Raw genomic sequence first — 22579 nt, 5'->3', positions numbered from 1 at the left:
TTTGAAAAAAATTATTATATTATTTTATATCAAAATATAAATTAAAAAATAATTTTATAATCATTAAAATTATTATTATCATCAATAGTGATTAACTTATTGAAGTTGGTTAAAAAAAAAAAAAAAAAAAAGAAAAAATAAATGCACAATAAAGATAATCAAGAAATAACTAGCTTCAAGAACTAGAATACCTTTATTCATTTCTTTTTTCTAAGTTGGGATTGAAAATATCAAGATCAATTCTTAATATGGTAATCATATTACATGATGAAGCATATTATAAAAGTCGAATACCGCAACCCGATTTAGGACCTTTTAGAAATTTTTTGCGGTTTCTTTGGGATAAAGAAAGAAAAGCATTTCTCGACAGAACGGCAAAAGATTGGGGTAATGTTTCACAATACATATATTAAATTTAATATTCAAATAATTAATGGCAACATTAATGTGATTAAATTTAATATTCACTATTTCATTTTTGTTCTATGTAATAGTTAAATAGTTGTATACAATAGTCTCTGCAAATATCATTATTCCTAAAAGATATTCAATAAAATGGAAAAGATAAAACTTGATGAAATGACCCTGAAAATTAATGAAATGGTTGATGCATTGTATTAATTTAACTGCATCCTGTTTTTCGTATACTTTGTTACTCTACTCTACGTAGAGAAATATGGTCTTCCATCGTTATAATTTGTTAATACAAAATGTATATGTATATATGTATTTGAAATTTAGGTCAACTAGGATTATTTTATTTGTGCTTTTTTACTATTTTGGGAACAATATTTGCGGTACAAATGAAGGTCAGTATAGATTACGTTTCTCAACTGGATAAACCATTTTTTCAATACCTTCCAAAATCTGGGAAAGCTTCACGTTTTAGCCGATCAACTTTCGGCAGTCCAGGTAATCTTCATTGCTAATCCTTGTACAAAAATTTTCAAATTAAGTAATTCTTGTCTTATTCTTATAACTTTATATCATAAGATGTGTCGCAAAATCAATATCGCATTAATTAATAATAATGTAATTGATATGGACGCAAATATTAAGTAAAATTTTTCTAAAGGAATAGTTTTTAAACCAAACAGCGTGTCAACTGCATCACCTATTATTTCGGTGAGTAACTTAACTGACAATACCAAATCGGAAAGATACGTTCAAGCGATAAATGATTTTTTACAAGGTATTTTACAAAATAATCCTATTTCTAATATATTTATAACATATAATATAACATTACTGATAGAACACTTGTTATATTTTAGAATATTATAAAAATAAATCAAACTATGATTTAGACTGTTATAAAAAACATTCGATATCAAGCCATCATAGAAAATCTTGCTTTTTCAACATACACAATCTTGGAATATGTAGCACGCCTCCATATGGTTATACGAAACCTTTAAAACCTTGTGTCCTTATTAAATTTAATAAGGTATATCTTTACATTTGATTTGAATTTTAATAATCGTTATCATAAGATAAACGCGCACATTGTTGCAGAGGTTCGATTGGATCCCAGAATATTATAATTATTCGTCGCATTTACCGCAGAATATGCCAGCCAAATTGAAGAAAGTAGTGCAAAAATCTCACAAGGTTTAATTTTGTACATTTTGTGGTAAAATTTCTGTAAAAAAAAAAAAAAAAAAAAAAAAAAAAAAGAAAAAACAGCAATATGCTGTAACGTTTTCGTATTGAACAATCGATAAGTAACACATTTTCGAAAAACATATTTAAAATATATATCTCGTTTCAGCCTTACATTTGGTTGTCGTGCAACGGAGCGAATAACGTCGATAAAGACCATATCGGAGAAATAGAATACATTCCGACTCCTGGATTTCCAGTTGAATATTTTCCATTTACCGGACAACTAGATTACATGTCTCCTATTGTCGCGTTGAAATTCAATAGTTTAACACGTAAGTTGACTTTATTTTTCTTTTGGTCGATCGAAGTATGTGAAAAATAATTACGCCTGTGAATTCATTCCAGTAAATAGATTAGTGACAGTGGAGTGCTACTTGTGGGCTCAGAATATCGAGCAGCAATCTCAATACTCGTTGGATTTTCAAATAATAATAGGTACGTGAAATAATTATTTTTAAACAGTTTGTTTCTGTAGTTTTTTTTTTTAATAGAGTATCAAAGATCACTCGTCACTTGAGGAGAAACATTGATTAAGATTGATTTTAAACAGGAGATTAATTTAATTTAAATATAAAAAATAAATAAATAAAATGACAAGAACATCAAGAATAAATCTCTTTTGTTGTTGTGTATTCTTATATAACGAGCCATTGTTACGAAGAAGAAAATAATAATCGTTTCGAAAATTATGGAAGGATAATTGAGATTTATTACTGAATTATTGTATATAGAAGAAATAATTTAATTTTTATCATTTAATTCGAATCTAATTCAGGCCACCTTTTTCCTCTCGTGGCCTTTTGACAAGAATCTTTCCTCGATGTGTGTGAAATTCAATTTACAGTAAAACGCGATTTACGATATATTTCATGACAAGAAACATGCGCGAAATAATGTGACCTTGAATGCTTCTGATTTATACATCATTGCATAATCCTATAGATAAAATCTAATATCTTAAGATTTATACATGTTACGATTAAATATATCAAGATCTCGTGATTTTATATTATTTAAGTAAAAATTAAAATAAATAAATTATGATTCGAAAATATATTATGAATATTTGTAGATGAGAATAAGAGAGAAAGTATTATGGATTATCAAAAGTATTGTATATATTATATATATATATATTCTCAAATTGCAAATACATACTTTATCTTGAAATCGGATAAAATTATATATACTTTATTAATTTATTAATATTAATTTTTAAATGACGATAAAAATTACAATTTTGTCTATCGAGAAAAAGTTGAAACGTAAATTTAAAAATCTTGTCACTCGGGGCAACATCTCGTCATTGACAAATCACACGAAGCGATATATAAGTTCAATCGGTAATCTCTTATAAATTTAAGAATATATTGGATGGATATGCGTGACACGAAGAAAATATAAATACGTCTATAAAGAATTTTCAAACGGTATTTTTCGTTTTCCATAAAACGAGGACATGTTGAATCGATATGAATGTGCGTCGATAATTCTCTTCGTTACGACTTTCAATGCCCGATCCACATTTAAATACGCGTGTATACGCTCGTTTTAAAGTTTAGGAAAACTTTAGAATTTGATTGTCACGGTAAAAAAGAAAAGAAGAACGAGATATCGATGCTTTATTCGCACTTAAAGAGTATCAGATCTAACGTAATTTAGATAAGATACGATCGACACGTGGTGTTCTAACTAATCGATTGATACGAAACAATATCCGTGGGAATGAGTTTTAGTTGATAGTTAGCTGTGAGTCAGTGCGCCATAAGGCGACGAGTGTCTGACATATCTTGGCGTTTCCCACTACTACTACTCGATCGGTAGACGTAGAACTTCGAGCGGCCCAAGTATCGCTTAGTCTCTCTTCCAGAGACAGAGAGCAGTGAGCTGATTCAGCTCGAGCGGCGTACAATTACTTCGCTGCTCGAACGGCCGCTCGACCGATTTGTTTTTCTCACACAGAGACAGTTTCGGTTTGGACGAAAAGTCAAGTTGGAAGTCGGGAAATTGTTGTCCAAAGGTCGAACGAGAGAGTTTCACGAGTGTTGTGAGATATAGTCGGAGAGAAATGAGCGTGCCGGGCAAGCAATTGCAGAATGGTACTTACGAGTTCGATTACAAGCGAGTACCCGAGAAAAAGACGCATTGGAAAGTTCTGCGAGATTTTATTCACGATCCAGTCGAAGGCACTTACTGCGGTCACACGGGAAAGAAATGGGGTAATTATATTTCCTTATAATTGAATAATTAAGTGGCCATTCTACGAATGATATTGTTTGTATAGGCGCATGGATAGCATGTGCTTCGGCCTGCAATACCCGCGTTTTTTAATTTCAACTCGAATTACGAACAATTTTTCAAATTTCTGCCCTCCTTGTCATTGATGCAATCGAATTGAATGCGCAGATCAAGGATCGAGAATTGCAATTTCCTTTTGTCTTTTTTATGTTTATCTGAAAAATTGAATTATTGTCCGAAATATTTCCGATCTCATATTATTATCTGAAATATAAATATATATATATATATACAGATAATATGTATGTGACAATTATAAATTTACATCCAAGGATCATGGTTTGATAACGATAAAAATGATTAAATAAAGATCGAGATGGGATATGTTGCATGAAAAATTGAAAGACACAGTCTGTTTCTAGCAGTGTTTAATTGTTATCAATGGCATTGAAACCGTCGAGTGTTCTATATAAGTTACGATAAGAAATTAGGAATTACATTAACCGAACTTCTGTATATATTTATATAGTTTCGAGAAATCTGAAAGATTCAAACTATTTATAACGATATTGTAAATATCTAAACTATGTGAATATATAGTTGTTATATATTGTTGATATCACGGTCTGCAGTTTAATAGTCAATGAAATTGAAGATAAATATTGGCACACGTTCAAAATAATTGAATGTTTACAGTGTTTAATTTTTCCTGGTATTTACATTTTATAAATTTCAATTGATATTCGAATAATGGCAAATTCAAATATAGCGACGCAAAAAATATTTTCGTAAAGAATTTTTGCTTTTGTTTTTTTTTTTTATGTTTCACTTTAATTCTGTTTTAATAAAATGTAATACAATCATTGAAACGAATATAATTATAAGAATAATAACAACGTATTTTATTTTATTTTATTTTATTCGCGGAATGATAATCATGTTATGTTATATGAGAATTAAGAAAATGAAGTAAATATTATGAATGCAGATGTATAAGAATCGCAGGAAGTGAAGGATTGCTTAAAATATATCGTAGAAGCCCGTACCATAACAAAAGTAGCTGTATTATTTATCACTCGACAGCCAAGATGGAATTTATTCGTTCAACGTGTAAATAATTTGATAGTAATACGATAAGCAAATATACGTGTTAAAATTAGAAAAATTTATTCTCGAGAATTTTGATCCGAGCGACAATTCGCGCAATAAATCTTTAATAATGATAATTTTACAAAGTTTCGTTGATTTAAGAAAATGCATCCCGAATCTCGCGAGAATTAACGAAAAGATCATATCATTCATATCAAACAGTGATCCTAAAATCATTCTTTCGTATTATTTGTGCGTAATTTTGAGGAAAATTCTAAAAAAATTTTCAATCGATCAACGATCAATATCTCGTATTACATAATTAATCAATTTTGTAATAAAATTCACAAAACATTTTGTATAAATAAAATTTGAAACGAAAAAATTGCTTTTAAGGAATTAGAGGAAAAAAATTAATAATGATACGATACACTCGTAAGGAAAATACAAAAGAAAAATATTGATGTATTAAAATCGAATTAAGACCGTTTACTCGTTACGTTTATAAATGATATGCATACGATTTATTTGTTTCTATTTTTGTACAGGAAATAACGATACGAAATCAAATCGTATCGTTTCATGTGTTATTTCATCGAGAGATATGCGAAATAAGACAACATACATTCCATAAATATTTGAATGTTTAATATTATCATTGTTTCAATTATATAGATTCACGTGAACACGTAAATAATTATCTCTATTTTGATTATTAATTTTTGTCTTTATTTTCTTTACCTTTTATATTATATTAACGATGTATTCCTTAACCTATACACGAAATCTATAGAAAATGTAATACATTACAAAATATACACTTTCTATTTCTTTAACTTTCAATGACGAAACAATCTTAGCCTTGAAAACGATGTTTAAAACATTTCACTTTGATCAAATTTTTTTTGTGAATAAAAAAGAAAGCGAAGAAGAGAGAGAGAGAGAGAGAGAGAGAGAGAGAGAAAGTGAACGAATAAGGATGCAAGAAAGAGAAAGAATAAGATTAGAACGGAAGTATCTTCTCTTAGGATTTATTGATATTAATGCTTCTAATGTCTTCTAATAATAGTAAGAGTTTGTGACACACTTGTGAAGTCCATTTAAAATATTATATCATAAATATTATCATACCATTTATGCATTTTTCTATTATTAGATTATTATATATATATATTTATAAATATGATATGATAAGAAAAAATGTATACATTCAAAGGTTTTTTCAAAACGCGAAAAAGAAAGAAGATTTTGTAATTACAACAATTACATGAATTACTTTGAAGAAAAGATTCTTTACTTACATTTTTACAATTTAACATGTATACGTAAATAAATGAGAATATATAAAAGATAAGGAAAATTTTGTATTTCTTGAACGTATATAATTTACACATTAGCACATTTACAATACTGAATGTGTAAATGGTCGCACGAGTGTCGATGTCGCTAAATTCGGTCGATGAATAATAATAAAACGAGTTTATGAAAAGCAAAAAAAAAAAAAGTCATTTTAATTAAGTTTAAATTGCTATAAATCTATGTAACTAATATTGCTAATCGAATATATTAATGGAGAAATTTTTTTATTCTTTCTCGTTCAAAAAAAAAAAAAAAAAAAAGAAAAATTAAAAATTGCCTATTCGAGAGGGATTTCGATTTCGAAACTAGATAATATTACTTGTGACTGCGATATAAGATTGGTACTGTATAAAATTTATTATCAATATTAACGCAATATTGAAATATAGAATATTAAACACGAAGTATATTTTACATATATAAATATTTTTAACGATTAATAAATTGTTGCTATCAGATTTTACTTATTTCGTTTCACTTAACACTAAGACACAGATATGTTTCGAATTGTACATAAATGTTTCGTTACACGTATAACGTACATCGTATAATCCGTATAGTTTCCTGTAGAACAGGTTAAACCACTGCGATAAATATGAAATTCTCAAGTATATATATATATATATATTGCACAATAATACATGAATTAATCTCGTTATATTTTGATTGAAAATTTTTCTCTTGAAACAAAAATTCTAAAATATTTGTAACACGTAATTTTGAATTATCACGATTAATATATTGATTAAACATTTCATCGTAACAATTATTATTAGCAAATTGTTACGTTATTGGATTGGAAGGAAAAGTTGGAAAACTTTCCGTCGCGTTACGTGAAAAATGAATATCGGTCGAAAAATTGATCGCGATCAAGAAGCAGAAGCAGAATCGTAGCGTATACCACTCTTAAAAAAGGAACTATATTTAGATCGGACTTTGGCATAATGCCCACGCTTTAAATATTTTCCTTTCAATCGTTGAAATGGAGAAAATTTTCGAGGCCGTATATGATTTTATAATTAGCATATGCGAATTAAGGCCCGTTTTACGTAAAATTATACAAAATGGAAAATTAAAATTATTTTTCCATTTTGTACGAGTTACACCAATCGTGTCGCTCACACGTCATCACAGACGCATTAAATTATAGCGAATTTATTTTATAAAATGTAAACTCGAAGCGGATAAAATTTCTTTATCCTCGATTGTAATGGTATAAAAAAACGATCATTTTATTAATTAAATAGATTTAATTTTTTGTATTTTTTTTTTTTTTTTTTTTTACTTTTATTCCAGCCATCACTGGAGCATTCTATACTTGCTTCTTCAGCGCGTTGGCCTTGCTCTTTGCTGTTTGCATGAAAGGATTGTTAGCTACGCTAAATTACGAAAAACCAAGATGGATTCTTGAAGAAAGTTTAATAGGAACCAATCCAGGTAAACTTGCATTAATGTGACAAATTATATTAAAAAAATAAAATAAAATAAATTAAACGAACAATTTAATTTATACGAAACGAAAATTAACTCTTAAATCATGCTGCTCATGAAAACCAAATGAAAACCTGACTTCAGAATATAAGCGAAAATAGTAAGTATGAATACAAACGAAATAAGAATTAAATCTATTTAATAAATGTAATATATTATTGCTCATTTAAGAAACGATCAAACAAAAGCACGATCTTTATGATGAATGATTATGAATCGATTGATTCATCGATGTGCATCTATCAATGTGACATTAACTGTATATATAATTTATATCTAAGATAGATGAAAATATAAATGAAACTAAGCAAAAAGCACATTCGTAAAAATAATGTTTGAAGATAGTGATAATAAATCATTTATTTTGCTAATATAAAAAATAAAATAGCACGTGATCGGTGAATGACAATTATTAATCAACGGAATATTTTTTTGTTTGCTCAATAGGTTTAGGATTTCGACCTATATCCAATAATGCCGATGAACGATCGTTAATTTGGTACAGTTCATCGGATCCCAGCTCTGTACAAAAATGGACAGGCTTGTTGGATACATTTTTAGAAGGTAAATTGTTATGATATGTATTTATGAATTAAACATTGGTTGAAGAAAAAGTGTCTTTACGTGTCAATGTTATCTGTTTTTTTTCTAGAATATATTAATTCATCGTTGTTACCAAACGGTGGTAGAAATCAACAAATTTGTAATTATAACACACCGGTTAAACCAGGACACGTTTGCGCAGTTGAGGTGAACAACTGGGGCCCTTGCTCGCCCAATCGTCAATATGGTTTCAATAATTCTGCTCCTTGCGTCTTCATTAAATTAAATAGAGTATGTTATGACACTTCACAACTTGTTTATCATTATCATCGATAATTATTAACTTTGTTTCTTTTTCGATTCTTTTATTTATCATTATTGCATAACGTATAAGCTATTTAATTTCCAGATATACGGTTGGATACCAGAATATTACAACGACACCGAAAATTTACCGAGCGAGATGCCATCTGATCTCGTTGAACATATTAAATCCACCAACAGTTCATGGGTTAGTTAGTCGGTCAGTTAATTATATCAGTCGATATTTAAAAACAGATAACAATAGTATCGCATACATTGTTATTGTATACTCTACATAAATAATAAAATTCTTTAAATAATAATGTAAATTTTATGATGTGATTGCTGCGTAAATATAATAGATATACTTTGAAATAAAATTTGCAAATTTGATACTATTCCATATTTTCTATTTGCATACGTTACTCACTTTTTTTTTGTTTTTACAGTTAAATACCGTATGGGTATCCTGCAAAGGTGCAAATCCTCATGACAACGAGGATATCGGTGAATTAAATTATTATCCCGAAAGCCATGGATTTCCAGGATATTATTATCCATATCAAAATTATCCTGGCTATTTAAGCCCTGTCGTTGCTGTCCATTTTCTTCGGCCAGCAAGTAAGTAAATTAAATTTCTTTGATCGACTGTTATAAATAAGCAAGTGACACAATCCAGCTAAAACTTAATACAATCCAGAGCATTACAACACGATTATCGCGTTGTGTTATCGAGTAAACAATTTTAAAAATTACACGAACGTATGTTTGTCCGGCAACTGGCTTCATTAATCGATACTTTTCACAATACATAACAAATTATGGAAGAATTACATTTTATTTACGAATATTGAACTGGAAACTTTTTACAAGCAAATTTCATTTACGATTTATAATCTTAAAAACGATATTTTTTTTTTTTTGCAATGAGGAAAAAATTGAATTAAAAATTACCAATTGTTTTTTAGGAAATAAAATAATCAACGTCGAATGTCGAGCCTGGGCAAAGAATATAAAATATATGACGACTCAAAATCAACAGCATGGCATGGTACATTTTGAGCTTATGATCGATGAATGATAGTTATTGCATTTCTATGTAGAAAAATATAAACGTTGTACCTTCGGATACAAAAATATCTGCAGAATAATGTGGACAACGGGAACGAAAGATGTGGTAAATTTGAAGAAAAACAATCAACGAAACTCTGGTAAACGAGAAATAAAAAATAAACATATTCGCTTTTTTAATAGGTCCATAAAAAATTAAAGACGTAATAAGATTAGACGTAAAAGTCAGAAAATGCTGTTTACTCGATCCATTGAATTCACCATGAAACTATTTCGATTTCATGATTGTGTTTATTGTTAAACGTTGGCAAAAATTATTGTAAAATAAAATAATTATTAATCATTGGCACAATTATTATAATTATAAAAGTTAAATATAGATAAGACATCATCGCTAAATAATATTAAAATAACAATTACGTCTTGTTTACGTATTCTAGGAGACAAAAAATATATGTATAGCTACTGGTACTTATCACAAGCTAATATTTCAATAGTGAAAAGTTTTCTATTTTCTATTAAAAATTGATCAACAAAAGAGAAAGTATGATTTAGACGAACAAAATTTATGATTAACAAAATTATATAAATTTAATAATATTTAATAACATAAATACCCGATTAAACATAATCATAATATAAGAAAGAATGCATATATGTAATATATACAAAATATCAATTTCATTTTTTTTTTTTTTTTATTATGATTTATTATGATAAATAGCAAAACGTAAAAAAAAAAAAAAAAAAAAAAATGTTATTACTTTGTTATTTTTTAATGTTGATTATTTATATGGGATTACATACATATATATATATATTGCAAACAAATAATTTCTAAGTAATAAGTCTAAATTTTAAGTTAAAATGATATAAAATTTGAAATCAATTTTTTTTAATTTTTATTCTAAATAATACGCATAATTTTATCGATGAACAATTATTTCATCGCAAGTTATTTGCTTATGAAAAAAAAAGACGTATATGTGAAATGTATACTATTATTTTTTCTTTAAACTAGAATAATAAATCTAAAAACAAAAAATATATTTGAAAATAATCAAGTATTTATTAATTTTTTCACTAATATTTTTATTATAATCATTATTGAATATATATACATGTGTATATATATATAATATAAATTTACAATAGTAAATAAATATTTTCTCTTTCGCTTGAAACATATGTATATTACTAACAGCACGTTTGTATATATAAACAGATAATTAAATTTATTCAAAAGTTGAAAAAAAAAAAACCGAAGAGTCTTTTGGGATTTAAAAACTGTAGTATTCAAACTGATATACATATAACTTGATATACTTGTTATACTTAGATATAGGTACTTATTAAATTGATGTACTTATGTCATTTATAGTACTCTCAAACAAAATAATGTTTGAAAAGTAATTTAAGTTGACAAAAATAATTGTGTACCTTAGTATATAAATAAAAATAATTTTAAAAAGTAAACACATTCTAGATAACAATAATAATAAAGTTGAAAATATAATTCTATTTCATTAAATTAATCGAAAATTGAAAATTATATGCAGAAATATGTTTACAAATTATAAAAAAAGGTAATAATCAAATAAATAATTATAGAATTTATTTACAGATTACGGTTACGAATTTAAAAGAATTCTTCCAATTTTTTTTATTAAAAAAAATTAACTTAACTCCCAAGATTCGTTAAGAATAAATTAGATTTTAATAAATATATATAATTTGCAATAATACAAATAAGACAAATAAATAGTACATGATAATATATACTTGATATCATGATAATAAAGAAAATTATTATAAAAATTGATTATATTTATTTAAGGCGTTTTAGAAATAAAAAAATTAATATTTTTTTCTTCTATATTTTATTTTTTTTAGTTCAATTGAAATATTTTCAAACTAAGAAATAAGAAATTTTTAGATTTCTTGTCTAATTTTGATATACATACATTGTAACTATATAATTTAATTTTGTAATATTCGTGCATTAATATAAATTATATTCTATAAATTATTTATTTGAATATGCTAATTTAATTTTCAATGGAAAATATTTTCAAAAATGATTTATATGATTCATTTTAAATTTCAAAAGAAACGATAATAATTGAAATGTATATTTTTATGTATCAATCTGATATTAAAAATATAGTAATAATGGTATAATATATTTACAAATATATTATTTTAAAATATATTTACAAATATATTCATCAATGATATTCCTATCTTCATTTATAATGTTTTTAAAGAATTAAGATATTTGAAATATTTTTAGAAATTATACAAAAATTTAACAAACTTAAGAAAATCATTAACTATACAGAAAATAATATCAATAAATGTTAATAACTTGCCATTAAAAAAATGTCTATAATAATAGTTTATTATCTCGTTACAATTTTGAACAATAAATGCACTGATCAATTAAAATAATTGCAATATTTAGATTACAAACACAAAATAAATTTATTAAGATTGAATAGTGAAAATTTAATTTCTGATATAAATTTTCTTAAAGAATTTATTATTATTGATAAAAGAGATTCTTAAGTCTTTCCTTTTCAAAATATTCTTCTAAATAAATGACAAAAATGATAATTTAAAAGAAGAAAGTCTTAACTATAAAAATATATGTATACACAGTTATAATACATTTACATAGAAGCAATATATATATAATGTATATACAAAGATAAGAGATATATATTATCTCTGTTACTTTGTTTATTAAGAGATCTATTTTCAATAGATATAATGAGTTTTCATAATAAAGAAAAATACCAAATTTGTAATTAATTATAATATCTAAATCTTACATCATTTTTTTATCCAATTATATCTGAATATATTTGTAACGCTGTATTTGTTCATTTGTTTTAAATATTGATCTCGCTTATTTATAAAATATATATCTAATTTGTAAAAATCGTTATTCGAATTCAAAATTAACGTAGGATCAAAAGTTTTTGAACCGAAATAGAATCTATAGAAGTAGGATAAAATTTCTGCATTCATTAATTGTAAGTTAATTACACAATTGAGAACATAATATAAATACGAAATATTATATTCAGCTACAGTATCGAGAAAAAACGATAGTCTATATTAAAATTTATTATTAAAATTTAATTGTAAAATATACAATTTTTAATTATGAATAAAATGAGATTACCTTCACGTATAAAATAAATATACAAAGTAAATATATTCTTTTTCTTCATTCTTTTTTATCTAATAAAATAAGATATAAATATAAAACGGTAAAACAAAATTTTCAAATTTTATATTTTTCCTCGATACGTAGAAATTTAATAGATATCGGATTTTCAATGGTACAAACATCAAAAATCCATTTAACTTTGTACTTGATGAAAGTTCCTTCCACATTTGGCAGCGGTCATCGATTTCTAACGACTTCGTAAATCGTTTTAAAAGTATTTAGCTATGTGGAAGAGTCAGAAAACATGAGATTCGCTTTGAATTTCTGTACGCTAACAAAGGAGAGACCAGAGAAACGTATGTAAACGATGTTAATCTATCATCAATTCGAAATGGACTACGCCCATTTTGTCATGGCGGCTATGTTTTATGTTTCTCGCCCACGCCTTGCATTCTACGTTTATTAAAATTCCAGCTGTAACAAAATATTTCTTTTTAGATTATTCTTTTTCCCCTACGCAAAAACATTCATAAAATATCATATTCTTTCATATCATATTCTATCATATTCAATTTCTTTTTCAAAAACGATCTTAATTTTTGCATATATCGCGCATATTTATTTTGAACACTTACTGCGAGGACGGACGAAATGAACAGCCACCAAAGGACTGAGATAACCCTCTGAATTTTCAAAAGGATAAAAATAACCAGGGAATCCTCTTCGTGGAATATATTCGATTGGTCCGATATTTTCTTGATCTGCTGGATTCTCTCCTTCACAAGATACCCAAATTGTGTCAAGCTGGTAAGTATTTTTTAATCCAGTGATATGCTCTTTGAGATCGATCGGCATGTTTTGAGGTAATGAATTCGTATCGTTATAAAATTCTGGTTTCCAACCATATATCTAAAAATTAATTTAGACAAACACATTAATCTTAATTCTTAATTAGATTCTTAATGTTAAAACTTTTATTATTTCGCACTTATATTATTATTTAGATGATCAAATTACCTTATTAAGTTTAAGAAATATACACGGAGCGGATTTATGATAATTATATTTATTCTCTTTAGTACAAGGATACCAATTTTTAACATCAACATCGCAGACTTTACCAGGAGGTGGTGGTTGATTGTAATCACATTTATTAATATTTGCACCAAGACCAGGAATCGAACCTGGTGTTATATAATCTGAAAAATTAATCTTGACGTTATTTAACTATTGTACATACATTGTTTCATGTAATCTCGATATTACCTTTTAAAAACAATTCCAGAGAATCAATCCAATATTTAAAATTCTCGCTATCAGTTCCCCTGTACCAAATTAACGTACTTTCTACATTCTCTAATGGTGGTTGTGGTCTAAATCCCAAACCTACGAATAAAGAATAGAATATAGAATATTCGTGTGTGAATTATTCATACGTAAAATATGTGTATATAAATAATTTACCAGGATTTGTCCCAATTATTGAACGTTCTAATTGCCATCTCGGTATCCTTGGATCTAACGTTTGAAAGAAACCCCAAAAACAAATTGCAACCAGTGCGGCTAGTACCCCGTAAAATATCAAATAGAACAATCCTATTTTACCTGCAAAACATTTTATTTATTTCACTTTATTTACTCTTCCAAATGATCGTAAAATAAAGGATATGAAAGCTTGTTATTTCAATTCAGAAAGTAAAGATAAGGATAGAGATAGTTAGAGAAATTTTATAATTCATAAATAAGTAGAAACTTCGTTATTGCCATTATTGACCGCATGGAGGCAAAGGATTACACTTAAAATCCGTTTTAAACTTATCTAATAAAAAAATAAATGCTAATAATTCGATAATAATTTGATAGTGGCAAAAGGGTTAAAGTTCTTGCTACCAGACTGTTACTCAAGAGGTCATTTTAGCGGAGAATGGAATCCGAGAAGCGACCTTGCGAGACATTGAATCGGTACATAATTGAATTGTTCCACTTGACCACACGCTTGAATCTTTCTTTGAATTGAGGCAGCGATTAATGTAATTAACCTATATTACATAGCGTACCACCACGCGCCGATTAATTCCATTAGATCTGCCAGACGTCATCGTATCATAAAAAATCATTGAGATTAACCCCCAACATTTTTATAGTATCGCAGATTTTTCTAATAATATCTAATAATATACCAAATAACTTGTTTGTAACAAAAATTATACATACATAAATGGAATCTGTCTTCGAATACAATATCTATATCAATAATTTTTATTATGGCAATTACTTTTGAGAGAGAGAATTGTCTTATTTTATTTTGCGCAGGACATACAAAGTGACCAACGATCGATGATACAACTGAAACTGGAAATGATTTTAAATTAAAAAAAAAAAAAAAAAGAAGAAGAAGAAGAAGAAGAAGATATTAAAGATATAGTATAAAATATTTTTATATATTAGTAAGCTTTTTTTAATTTACAAATTTTCCTGATGCGTGTAGTTAATCTCAAAAAAAAAACTAGCAACATCCCTCGTATCGATATACCTATAATATTGAGCAACGGAGAACAAGTAGGCAGCAAATGGTTAAAAACATTTTCTATTACGTTGAATAAATAATTTCATTCTCCTATCAATTTTCCAAATCTTTTATTGTGCCGTACAAACAATTTTTTGATTAATCAGGCAAATTAGCTTTAGTATTACAAAGAAAGAAAGGCAATAAGCGGAATCTTGACAGTTAACTACTGTATTGTATTACAGCTATGGATGCACGCAACGCGATATTCGCGATATCATATATGCTCTGCGGAAGGATGAGAATATATATACTTACATGTATATAAAAACCATTTAAAAACATTTATCGAAAAAAAATTACATCTTAACACGATTCAAATTTAAAACAGATCTGTATTTGCTGGATAATGTATCTTATTATCTGTATATATATATTATCCGTACGTCAATGTTTCAATTATCTTTTTTATTTATGCGATTCCATTTATTTTTAAAAATTATACAGTGTAAAAGAAAAGGCTGTTGAATAATACTAATGGAATTTAGTCGAGCAAAGAGGAATAACTTTATCAAAGTTATTCTTACGGGATTAATTTTATAAATTTTCGGGAGATGCTGAACGAAAGCTATGATATGTATGGTCGCGTGGGTGTACCCTTCGGAATGGCCCTAAGTTACATAATGCCGTAATGCCTCCATTTAACGCCAATTGACCTCGTTGTACGCGTTTGCGCTAAAGGAAGTTTAACAATTGCCATTCAACCGAGCAAACCGTTGTGTCCACCGCGAATTAGCCGCGGTTCGCGCTTCCGTCTTTTTCTCTCTTTTCCTTCTTTTCCTTCTTTTCTTGTCATTATCCATTATTTTGACTAAACCAATCGGAAAGATAAATATATGCACGCTGAACGAACATCGTAACGTCAAGTTTCTTTTCCATTCTGCTTAATTAAGATCGATCAAAGTGTATTATAGATCTGATATTAAAAAGAATTGGGAAACAATGTAAGGATGGTCAACCAGTTTTAAGGTTAGGATAAATTGAGGGATATAGTGTTTGAACAGTGAATGCAATTTGCAAGAAATTGTAAAGCTGCGATAGGCTTCTGAGCTAATTAAACTAGAAAGAAGATGTAATCTCGCGATTCTCTCTACCTTTCTATGCATTTTTGTGGGTCTTCTATTTGCTATATTTGAAATAGTTGAAAACATACGCACGCGTGCACACGCACACATTCAACTAATCGTAACATGATATTCTACGGATTATTTTTCAAGAAGACCAACCACGTTGATGTATCAAGATAAAGTCATTTATATTTTTTTATTATTTAATATTCGTATACGGATAACTTTCAAATTAATGTAATAAACAAAGAATAAAAATTATGTTATTAAAATGAATGATTGGTAAAATCTGGATATAATTCTGTAGTTTGCCTACAATCGTCTGAAAACTATTGAAATAAATATGAGTGGAATTGTATTAAAAATTAAAAATTAGCAATATTAATTGTCAATATACATATATATAATGTTCCTTTTCAATATGACGTCTAATATTACATGTTGTTCTACACCCTCTCATAGGGTGTGTTTTCAATTGTTGCCATAACAACGTAATAATTGATGTATATAAATAACATGGCATAAATTCTTCATATTCTATTATTTGTAAATGATAGAAAGATAAACATATAGATATAAAGATTATATAAAATATTTATATACAAAAAGATAAGTGAAAAAGATAGATTGAGAATAACTAATATGAAGTAGATCATCATAATAAAATTATCATTTTTATTAATAGAATCACTATTATGAATTAAAAAAAAAAACAAATTATAATATTATTTATGGTCAAAAAATTTGTGAGACAGATTTATAAATCATTTATTTGATATTAGTTATATTTTTAATATTGAATATTTGTAGAAAAATAAACTGAAGGATAAAAATAATTGGAACTCTTTTTATATTCATCATGTGCAAGTTCATAGCATTAAAAATGTTAGCCTTTTTAATAGTATAAATTCTCTGCGTGTATACTATAGATAGATACATAAATTGTACAATATTAATATATTCATATAAAGAAAAAATATTTACACGGAAACTATGAATATTACATGTATTTTTTATTTCTGATAAAATGATGAAAAATATATATACGTGCAAACATATATATACGTTATGTAAAAAGATGTATAAAAACAAAATGCATAATTTAATTAATTACCTCAAGTTTTCAATGTCAAGAATAGTAAATAGTTGTACTATGTATAGATTTTATTTAAATTTTAAGTAGATATATTTCTTTTTATTGAAAACAAACATTTTTCATATTTCTTTTTTGTGTAAAAAGATATTATATATATAAGCATAGAGTAAAATAATTCTCTAAAACTCTTAAATCTCCGAAAGAGACGCCACTTTTCTCTATTCGAATTAAAATTTTCTAATTTCCAATTATTCACGTCGTACGGTTTTACAAGCTAAATTTTTTAATTTTTTATATTCATAAAATAAATATATATCTATTGATCAAGGTAGTAGTCACAAATACAAATTCACTATTCATATTCTTCAATCTGCTATTTTTATTCACCTACTTAGAAAATAGTTCATATCAAGATAGGTTAGATTCCTTTCCTTTTCTTTCAGATTTTTTTTTTGTAAAGTTAAATAAAAGTATATATGTAATATAATATATAAATAAAACTATATACTTTTGTTTTATGTTTAATCAGTATAATAATAATAATATATAATATAATAATATATAATATAAATTATATTATATACTAATTATATACTAACTATATTGTATTTATGCATAAATACAAAAGTATTTTTAAAAAGTCTTCATCACTTTTCACTTTTATTAATTAATATTCTACTAATATCTAATAATTTAATAATGATAATGAAGTAAATAATAAAATTATAGATATAGAAATATAGAGAAATCTTTTGACTCAATGTTGTTTACGTGTTGTTTTATTGAAAATATTTATTATAGACTTTATGAAATATATATTTTTTATATTTGTTAAATATGTATATTCATTCGTATGTATTTATTAACTCGTTTATAAAATTGAAATAAAATATTCTCAAAGCATCGATTAAATTATTGATTATTGTTTCGATTTTAATCCAAAGTTAAGCAAATAATCGATTTAAATTTCGATTAATCATCGATCGAATATTCCAACTTACCCCAACTACTAGCTGTTCTGCCTAGAAAGGCACCAGTTTCACGATTGTAAATAAAAGTTTTTAAAGACTGGCTGGTTGACATACTCGGCGGTTTAAGATAAGGATTTGCCATCTCCGGAGTAACCATTTTCGAATCCTTGCTGACCATTGTGTTCCCAAGTGAAAGACTTTATTCTAATTAAAAATTTACGCACTAATCACGTTTTTAGATTTTCGAAATTGTAATATGGCAAATGCACGTATATAATCCAAAATGAAACAACACGATCGACAACACCTGCACCGAACTGTGAGTTCTTCGAAGTCGGCTAACAGTTTCTCCACTGCCGACAGTTGGTTGTCCAGCGCCACCAGGTTGACTGAACACGCTATGTCCGTGCAGACTTCTTCTCCATCTCGTTCTCTTCTATTATTTTCTTGCCACTTTCTCTTTCTCTCTGCCCCTCCTTAAGCCCCCACCATCGTCATCAAACCGTCCATTGCCATGACGTGTCGATTGTACACGTATATAAAATGCTATAGTAGTGTAATCCATCGTCATCAGTGTGTTGGTTTCATGGTGTTATGCTCCAAGCGATAATTTCATGGGAATATTCCTAGAAATATTACGTGTGATTACGATTGATCGAATCTCTTTTTAATCTATATTATAAAATTCAAATTTCAGTAATTTTTAGATAATTTAAAATTACAACATAAACTATTATAATAATGGTACAATGGTACAAACTATGTTCTCTCATATGCCACGCCTATACGCAATCTCTTTGTCTCTGTTATATTCAAGTTACAATGAAGTGAATAATACTTATGTGAGTAGTGAACAGGTTTTCGGCTGTTCAAACCGACGCATGTGAAGATTTCAATGCTCGGTAGTAATTTGACATTTGAATTACACCTACAAATGTTATACTTCCCTTGTTCTTTAAATTATGACTAATACTTAATCAGTAAAATTATTTTAAAAGATCATTTAAAGAATCATTTTTTAAAATCGAAAATTTCAAAAATCTAAATTTGATTTTGATTAATTTATCTAAAAGGAGATTAATTTTATATAATTCGAGTAATTGTATAAAATAATTTTTTTCACAAAATAATATAAATTAGTATTAATGTTATAATATTATTTAACAATAGCAAAAAAATATTTCGTAATTATTATAAAATTATATATTTTTCTTTTAAAAGAAATACATGCAATGAATTTAATAAGATCTATCCAACGTGGCAAACTATATTTGGATACAGTATAACATAAACGATACTATTTAAAATAATTGTAATATATTTTTTTGGATTTGATTACATTTTTTCATATTTTTATCGAGAAAAAAGAATAATATTTATATGTTTTTTTAAATAATACGAAAAAAGAAATAGAATATTAATGCACAATTTACGGTGAAAGTAATTAAAGTTTAGTGGCGCGATCTGCTGTTCGTTTCCCAGACTTAAATATAATTGGCTTTCAAAAATAAGTGGTTGCTCTCCGGATTATTCATCTATTATTTTACTTAAGATTATTGCTAATTCGATTTCACAGCTCAAATTTGAGCTCTTTATTTTAATTATATATAAATAATGTTAACGACAGATTTAAACGATTACGTTTTCGTTAAATTTAAAAATTTCTGTTATAAATTGAATAATTGATTTCATTTATTTTAATGATTTTTATAATTATATATAAATATTTTTGAAATTTTTATCAAAAAAAATGATTGTAATAATTGCCGTTAAAACACCTGTACAATATAGTCACGAAGCTATTGTATTAAAGAAGGCTGTGAAAACGATTTCCTCGACTTGATCGTCGAGAAACAAATTGGGGGCTAAGGTCAAACCTCGTGTGTGTGACCTTAGTGCTCAGTGACAGCTCGTGTATGCGATTCACATCACTGTACTATTGGTAGTTACCTCCTCTCTCTTTTTGTCACTTTGAGATGAATCGCACACATGCATATAATATGAGTCATACGTGACGACCGATCTGAATTAACCACATCCTGTCCACAGTGTCGTGTGACATTAATGTCATTGCCGTGTGTCGTCCGACTAAAAGGATTTGACAAAATAAATGAAAGAATCGTCTTAAATGTTTGATTCTCTTATAATGAATTTCTTCCAAAAGTAAAATCACAATATGGTACTGAAACATTTACCAACTGATTGAAGATTGTTAATCTTTGAATATTTTTTTGAAATTTATATGCTCATGTGTGTATGTATACAGATCATCTATGCACGCGAATATGAATATGTATTATATACATACATACATACATATAAAATTATAATATATATGTAATATTATTTACTATCATCTTTTAGATTATTGAATTTTTCACATTTATAATTAAATTTCAATTAATCGAAAATAATTAATAATTTTATTCTTTAATTTTATTTAAAAGTATATGATTACAAAATACATCACTCATCCAAAATATTTCTTAATCCCTACATTCTTTTATCATTTTAATGTCATTTTCAACATTATCGATTCGGCTTAAAATAGGGTTAAGTAATGATCGAAATTGAAATTAAATTTCTATAAAAATTATAAATAAAAAAATAAAATAAATATCATAGAATTTAAATTCTATTCTTGCCAGCGAACGGTAATTTTTGATAAAGAATACTCGTGTCATACATATATTATATATATATATCATATATATCATCGTTCTAGAAATATATTGTAAAGTAATATATTGAGATTGTAATATCTATATCTTTTACATTAAAGATCAAGATAGATTATAATTTTGAAAGAGAAACAATGAAAATATGTTCAATTGAAATTCTCTATCTCATGTGTAATTATACGTTAAAAGCAAGTATAGATAAGAGAGCAAATAATAAGAAAAGGACAGAGATAGAATAAAAATATTGAAATCAGCGCCATCTTCAGAGTGCCGCAAATGAAACTCAGATGGAAAGGATAGAAAATAGTGGAAAAAGGATAGAGATAAGATAAGAATTGATCATTAATACCATCTCTTGGTGATGAACTACATCTTTTTAAAAGCATGGTAAAGTCAATTAGTCAATTGAAGATTAACGCCATCTCTCGAATGTTTTTAGAAAGATAATTCCTTGAAGAGATAACTTTGATACTCGAAAGATGGCGTTGATGATCAATTCTTGTTGTATTTCTATCTTTCTCCTACTATTTTCTATCCTTTCTTTTTATGTTTCATTTACGGCACTCTGAAGATGGCGCTGATTTTAATATTTTTAATCTATCTTTATCCTTTTTCCACTACTTGCTTTCATCGTCTCTACTTGTTTTGCATTACATGTTGAAGAGATGCTTCAATATCTGATTAGTTTTATTACATTCGTTGTTTAATCTATTAATTTATCTTGATAGTTTAAATCTTAAGTTTAAAGTTAAAATTTTATTCCATATATTAATTTTTTTTTATATATTACAAATATGTATATTTTATACATATTCACTTTTGTACATACATATATGTATGTACTTTCGATCAAACTTCAATATAATAACATAATATAAAGTTTATTAATAATTTTATACAGAATGATACTCTTCCGATTGCATGAATTAATTGAATTGCGATTTACTATTAAATAATCTTATGTATTTAATAATAATTGTAATTTTATAAAATTAATTATCATATGTATATAATTGCTTGGTATTTTATAATTTTGATAATTGATACGAGCGATGAAATCTCGTATCGTATGTGTAACAATAATCAATTTATCTTATCTTTATTTAATTTCTTAAGTATTAAGTTAAATATTATTTGAATCAAATATTTCAAAAATTTGGATTTAACTTGTTTTTGAATATTATCAAGAAGTATATACAGATATGACATTCAAGTTTCGTTGATATGTTATAACTAACATAACAAAAATAAACAATTATCG

General features: G+C 26.6%; 3 protein-coding genes across 6 annotated transcripts; 2 read left to right on the top strand and 1 right to left on the bottom strand.

The window, feature by feature from the left end:
* Positions 1–210: 210 nt before the first annotated feature.
* LOC100869290 (sodium/potassium-transporting ATPase subunit beta-1-like) lies at positions 211–2108 on the top strand. The gene is made up of 7 exons (XM_086908225.1): positions 211–387; positions 742–912; positions 1076–1192; positions 1275–1447; positions 1516–1611; positions 1772–1937; positions 2011–2108. Exons 1-7 carry the CDS (start codon positions 249–251, stop codon positions 2106–2108), a joined length of 960 nt encoding a protein of 319 aa, XP_086764351.1. The 5' UTR covers positions 211–248.
* Positions 2109–3493: 1385 nt separating this feature from the next.
* LOC100866621 (sodium/potassium-transporting ATPase subunit beta-2-like) lies at positions 3494–11235 on the top strand. Of its 4 annotated transcripts, XR_015292103.1 has the most exons (8): positions 3494–3884; positions 7648–7788; positions 8290–8406; positions 8495–8676; positions 8795–8896; positions 9138–9309; positions 9657–9865; positions 9943–11235. XR_015292103.1 is itself a non-coding variant. In XM_086908223.1 (7 exons), exons 1-7 carry the CDS (start codon positions 3734–3736, stop codon positions 9767–9769), a joined length of 978 nt encoding a protein of 325 aa, XP_086764349.1. In that variant the 5' UTR covers positions 3494–3733; the 3' UTR covers positions 9770–11235. The 4 variants fall into 4 exon arrangements, 2 of the variants coding, with proteins under 2 accessions (XP_086764349.1, XP_086764350.1); XM_086908223.1 differs by having other exon boundaries at positions 9657–11235; XR_015292104.1 differs by lacking the exon at positions 7648–7788 and having other exon boundaries at positions 3523–3884.
* Positions 11236–12139: 904 nt separating this feature from the next.
* LOC100869212 (sodium/potassium-transporting ATPase subunit beta-2) lies at positions 12140–19442 on the bottom strand. The gene is made up of 7 exons (XM_003690904.3): positions 19398–19442; positions 18668–19263; positions 14402–14542; positions 14204–14323; positions 13955–14136; positions 13573–13846; positions 12140–13411 (listed from the first exon to the last, which is right to left on the bottom strand). Exons 2-7 carry the CDS (start codon positions 18813–18815, stop codon positions 13308–13310), a joined length of 969 nt encoding a protein of 322 aa, XP_003690952.1. The 5' UTR covers positions 18816–19263; positions 19398–19442; the 3' UTR covers positions 12140–13307.
* Positions 19443–22579: the final 3137 nt, after the last annotated feature.

This window comes from Apis florea, unplaced genomic scaffold (genome assembly GCF_048593485.1).
Source record: "Apis florea isolate Af1SG1 unplaced genomic scaffold, ASM4859348v1 contig_3068_pilon, whole genome shotgun sequence".
In the NCBI taxonomy this organism is placed as follows: domain Eukaryota; kingdom Metazoa; phylum Arthropoda; class Insecta; order Hymenoptera; family Apidae; genus Apis; species Apis florea.
The sequence above is the reverse complement of the archived record's forward strand: the minus strand, read 5'-3'. Positions and strand labels throughout refer to the sequence as shown.

What these genes read in the sequence shown, in the direction of transcription:
- LOC100866621 (XM_086908223.1), top strand. Translation starts at nt 3,734, where the DNA reads ATGAGCGTGCCGGGCAAGCAATTGCAGAATGGTACTTACGAGTTCGAT. An exon ending in GTTGGATACATTTTTAGAAG is followed by an intron (nt 8,407 to 8,494) that starts GTAAATTGTTAT and finishes TTTTTTTTCTAG; the next exon opens with AATATATTAATTCATCGTTG. An exon ending in TCTTCATTAAATTAAATAGA is followed by an intron (nt 8,677 to 8,794) that starts GTATGTTATGAC and finishes TTTAATTTCCAG; the next exon opens with ATATACGGTTGGATACCAGA.
- LOC100869290 (XM_086908225.1), top strand. Translation starts at nt 249, where the DNA reads ATGGTAATCATATTACATGATGAAGCATATTATAAAAGTCGAATACCG. An exon ending in TCCTTATTAAATTTAATAAG is followed by an intron (nt 1,448 to 1,515) that starts GTATATCTTTAC and finishes ACATTGTTGCAG; the next exon opens with AGGTTCGATTGGATCCCAGA. An exon ending in TAGTGCAAAAATCTCACAAG is followed by an intron (nt 1,612 to 1,771) that starts GTTTAATTTTGT and finishes ATCTCGTTTCAG; the next exon opens with CCTTACATTTGGTTGTCGTG.
- LOC100869212 (XM_003690904.3), bottom strand. Translation starts at nt 18,815, where the DNA reads ATGGTCAGCAAGGATTCGAAAATGGTTACTCCGGAGATGGCAAATCCT. An exon ending in CAGAACAGCTAGTAGTTGGG is followed by an intron (nt 14,543 to 18,667) that starts GTAAGTTGGAAT and finishes AATGTTTTGCAG; the next exon opens with GTAAAATAGGATTGTTCTAT. An exon ending in TCATTTCGTCCGTCCTCGCA is followed by an intron (nt 13,412 to 13,572) that starts GTAAGTGTTCAA and finishes ATTTTGTTACAG; the next exon opens with CTGGAATTTTAATAAACGTA.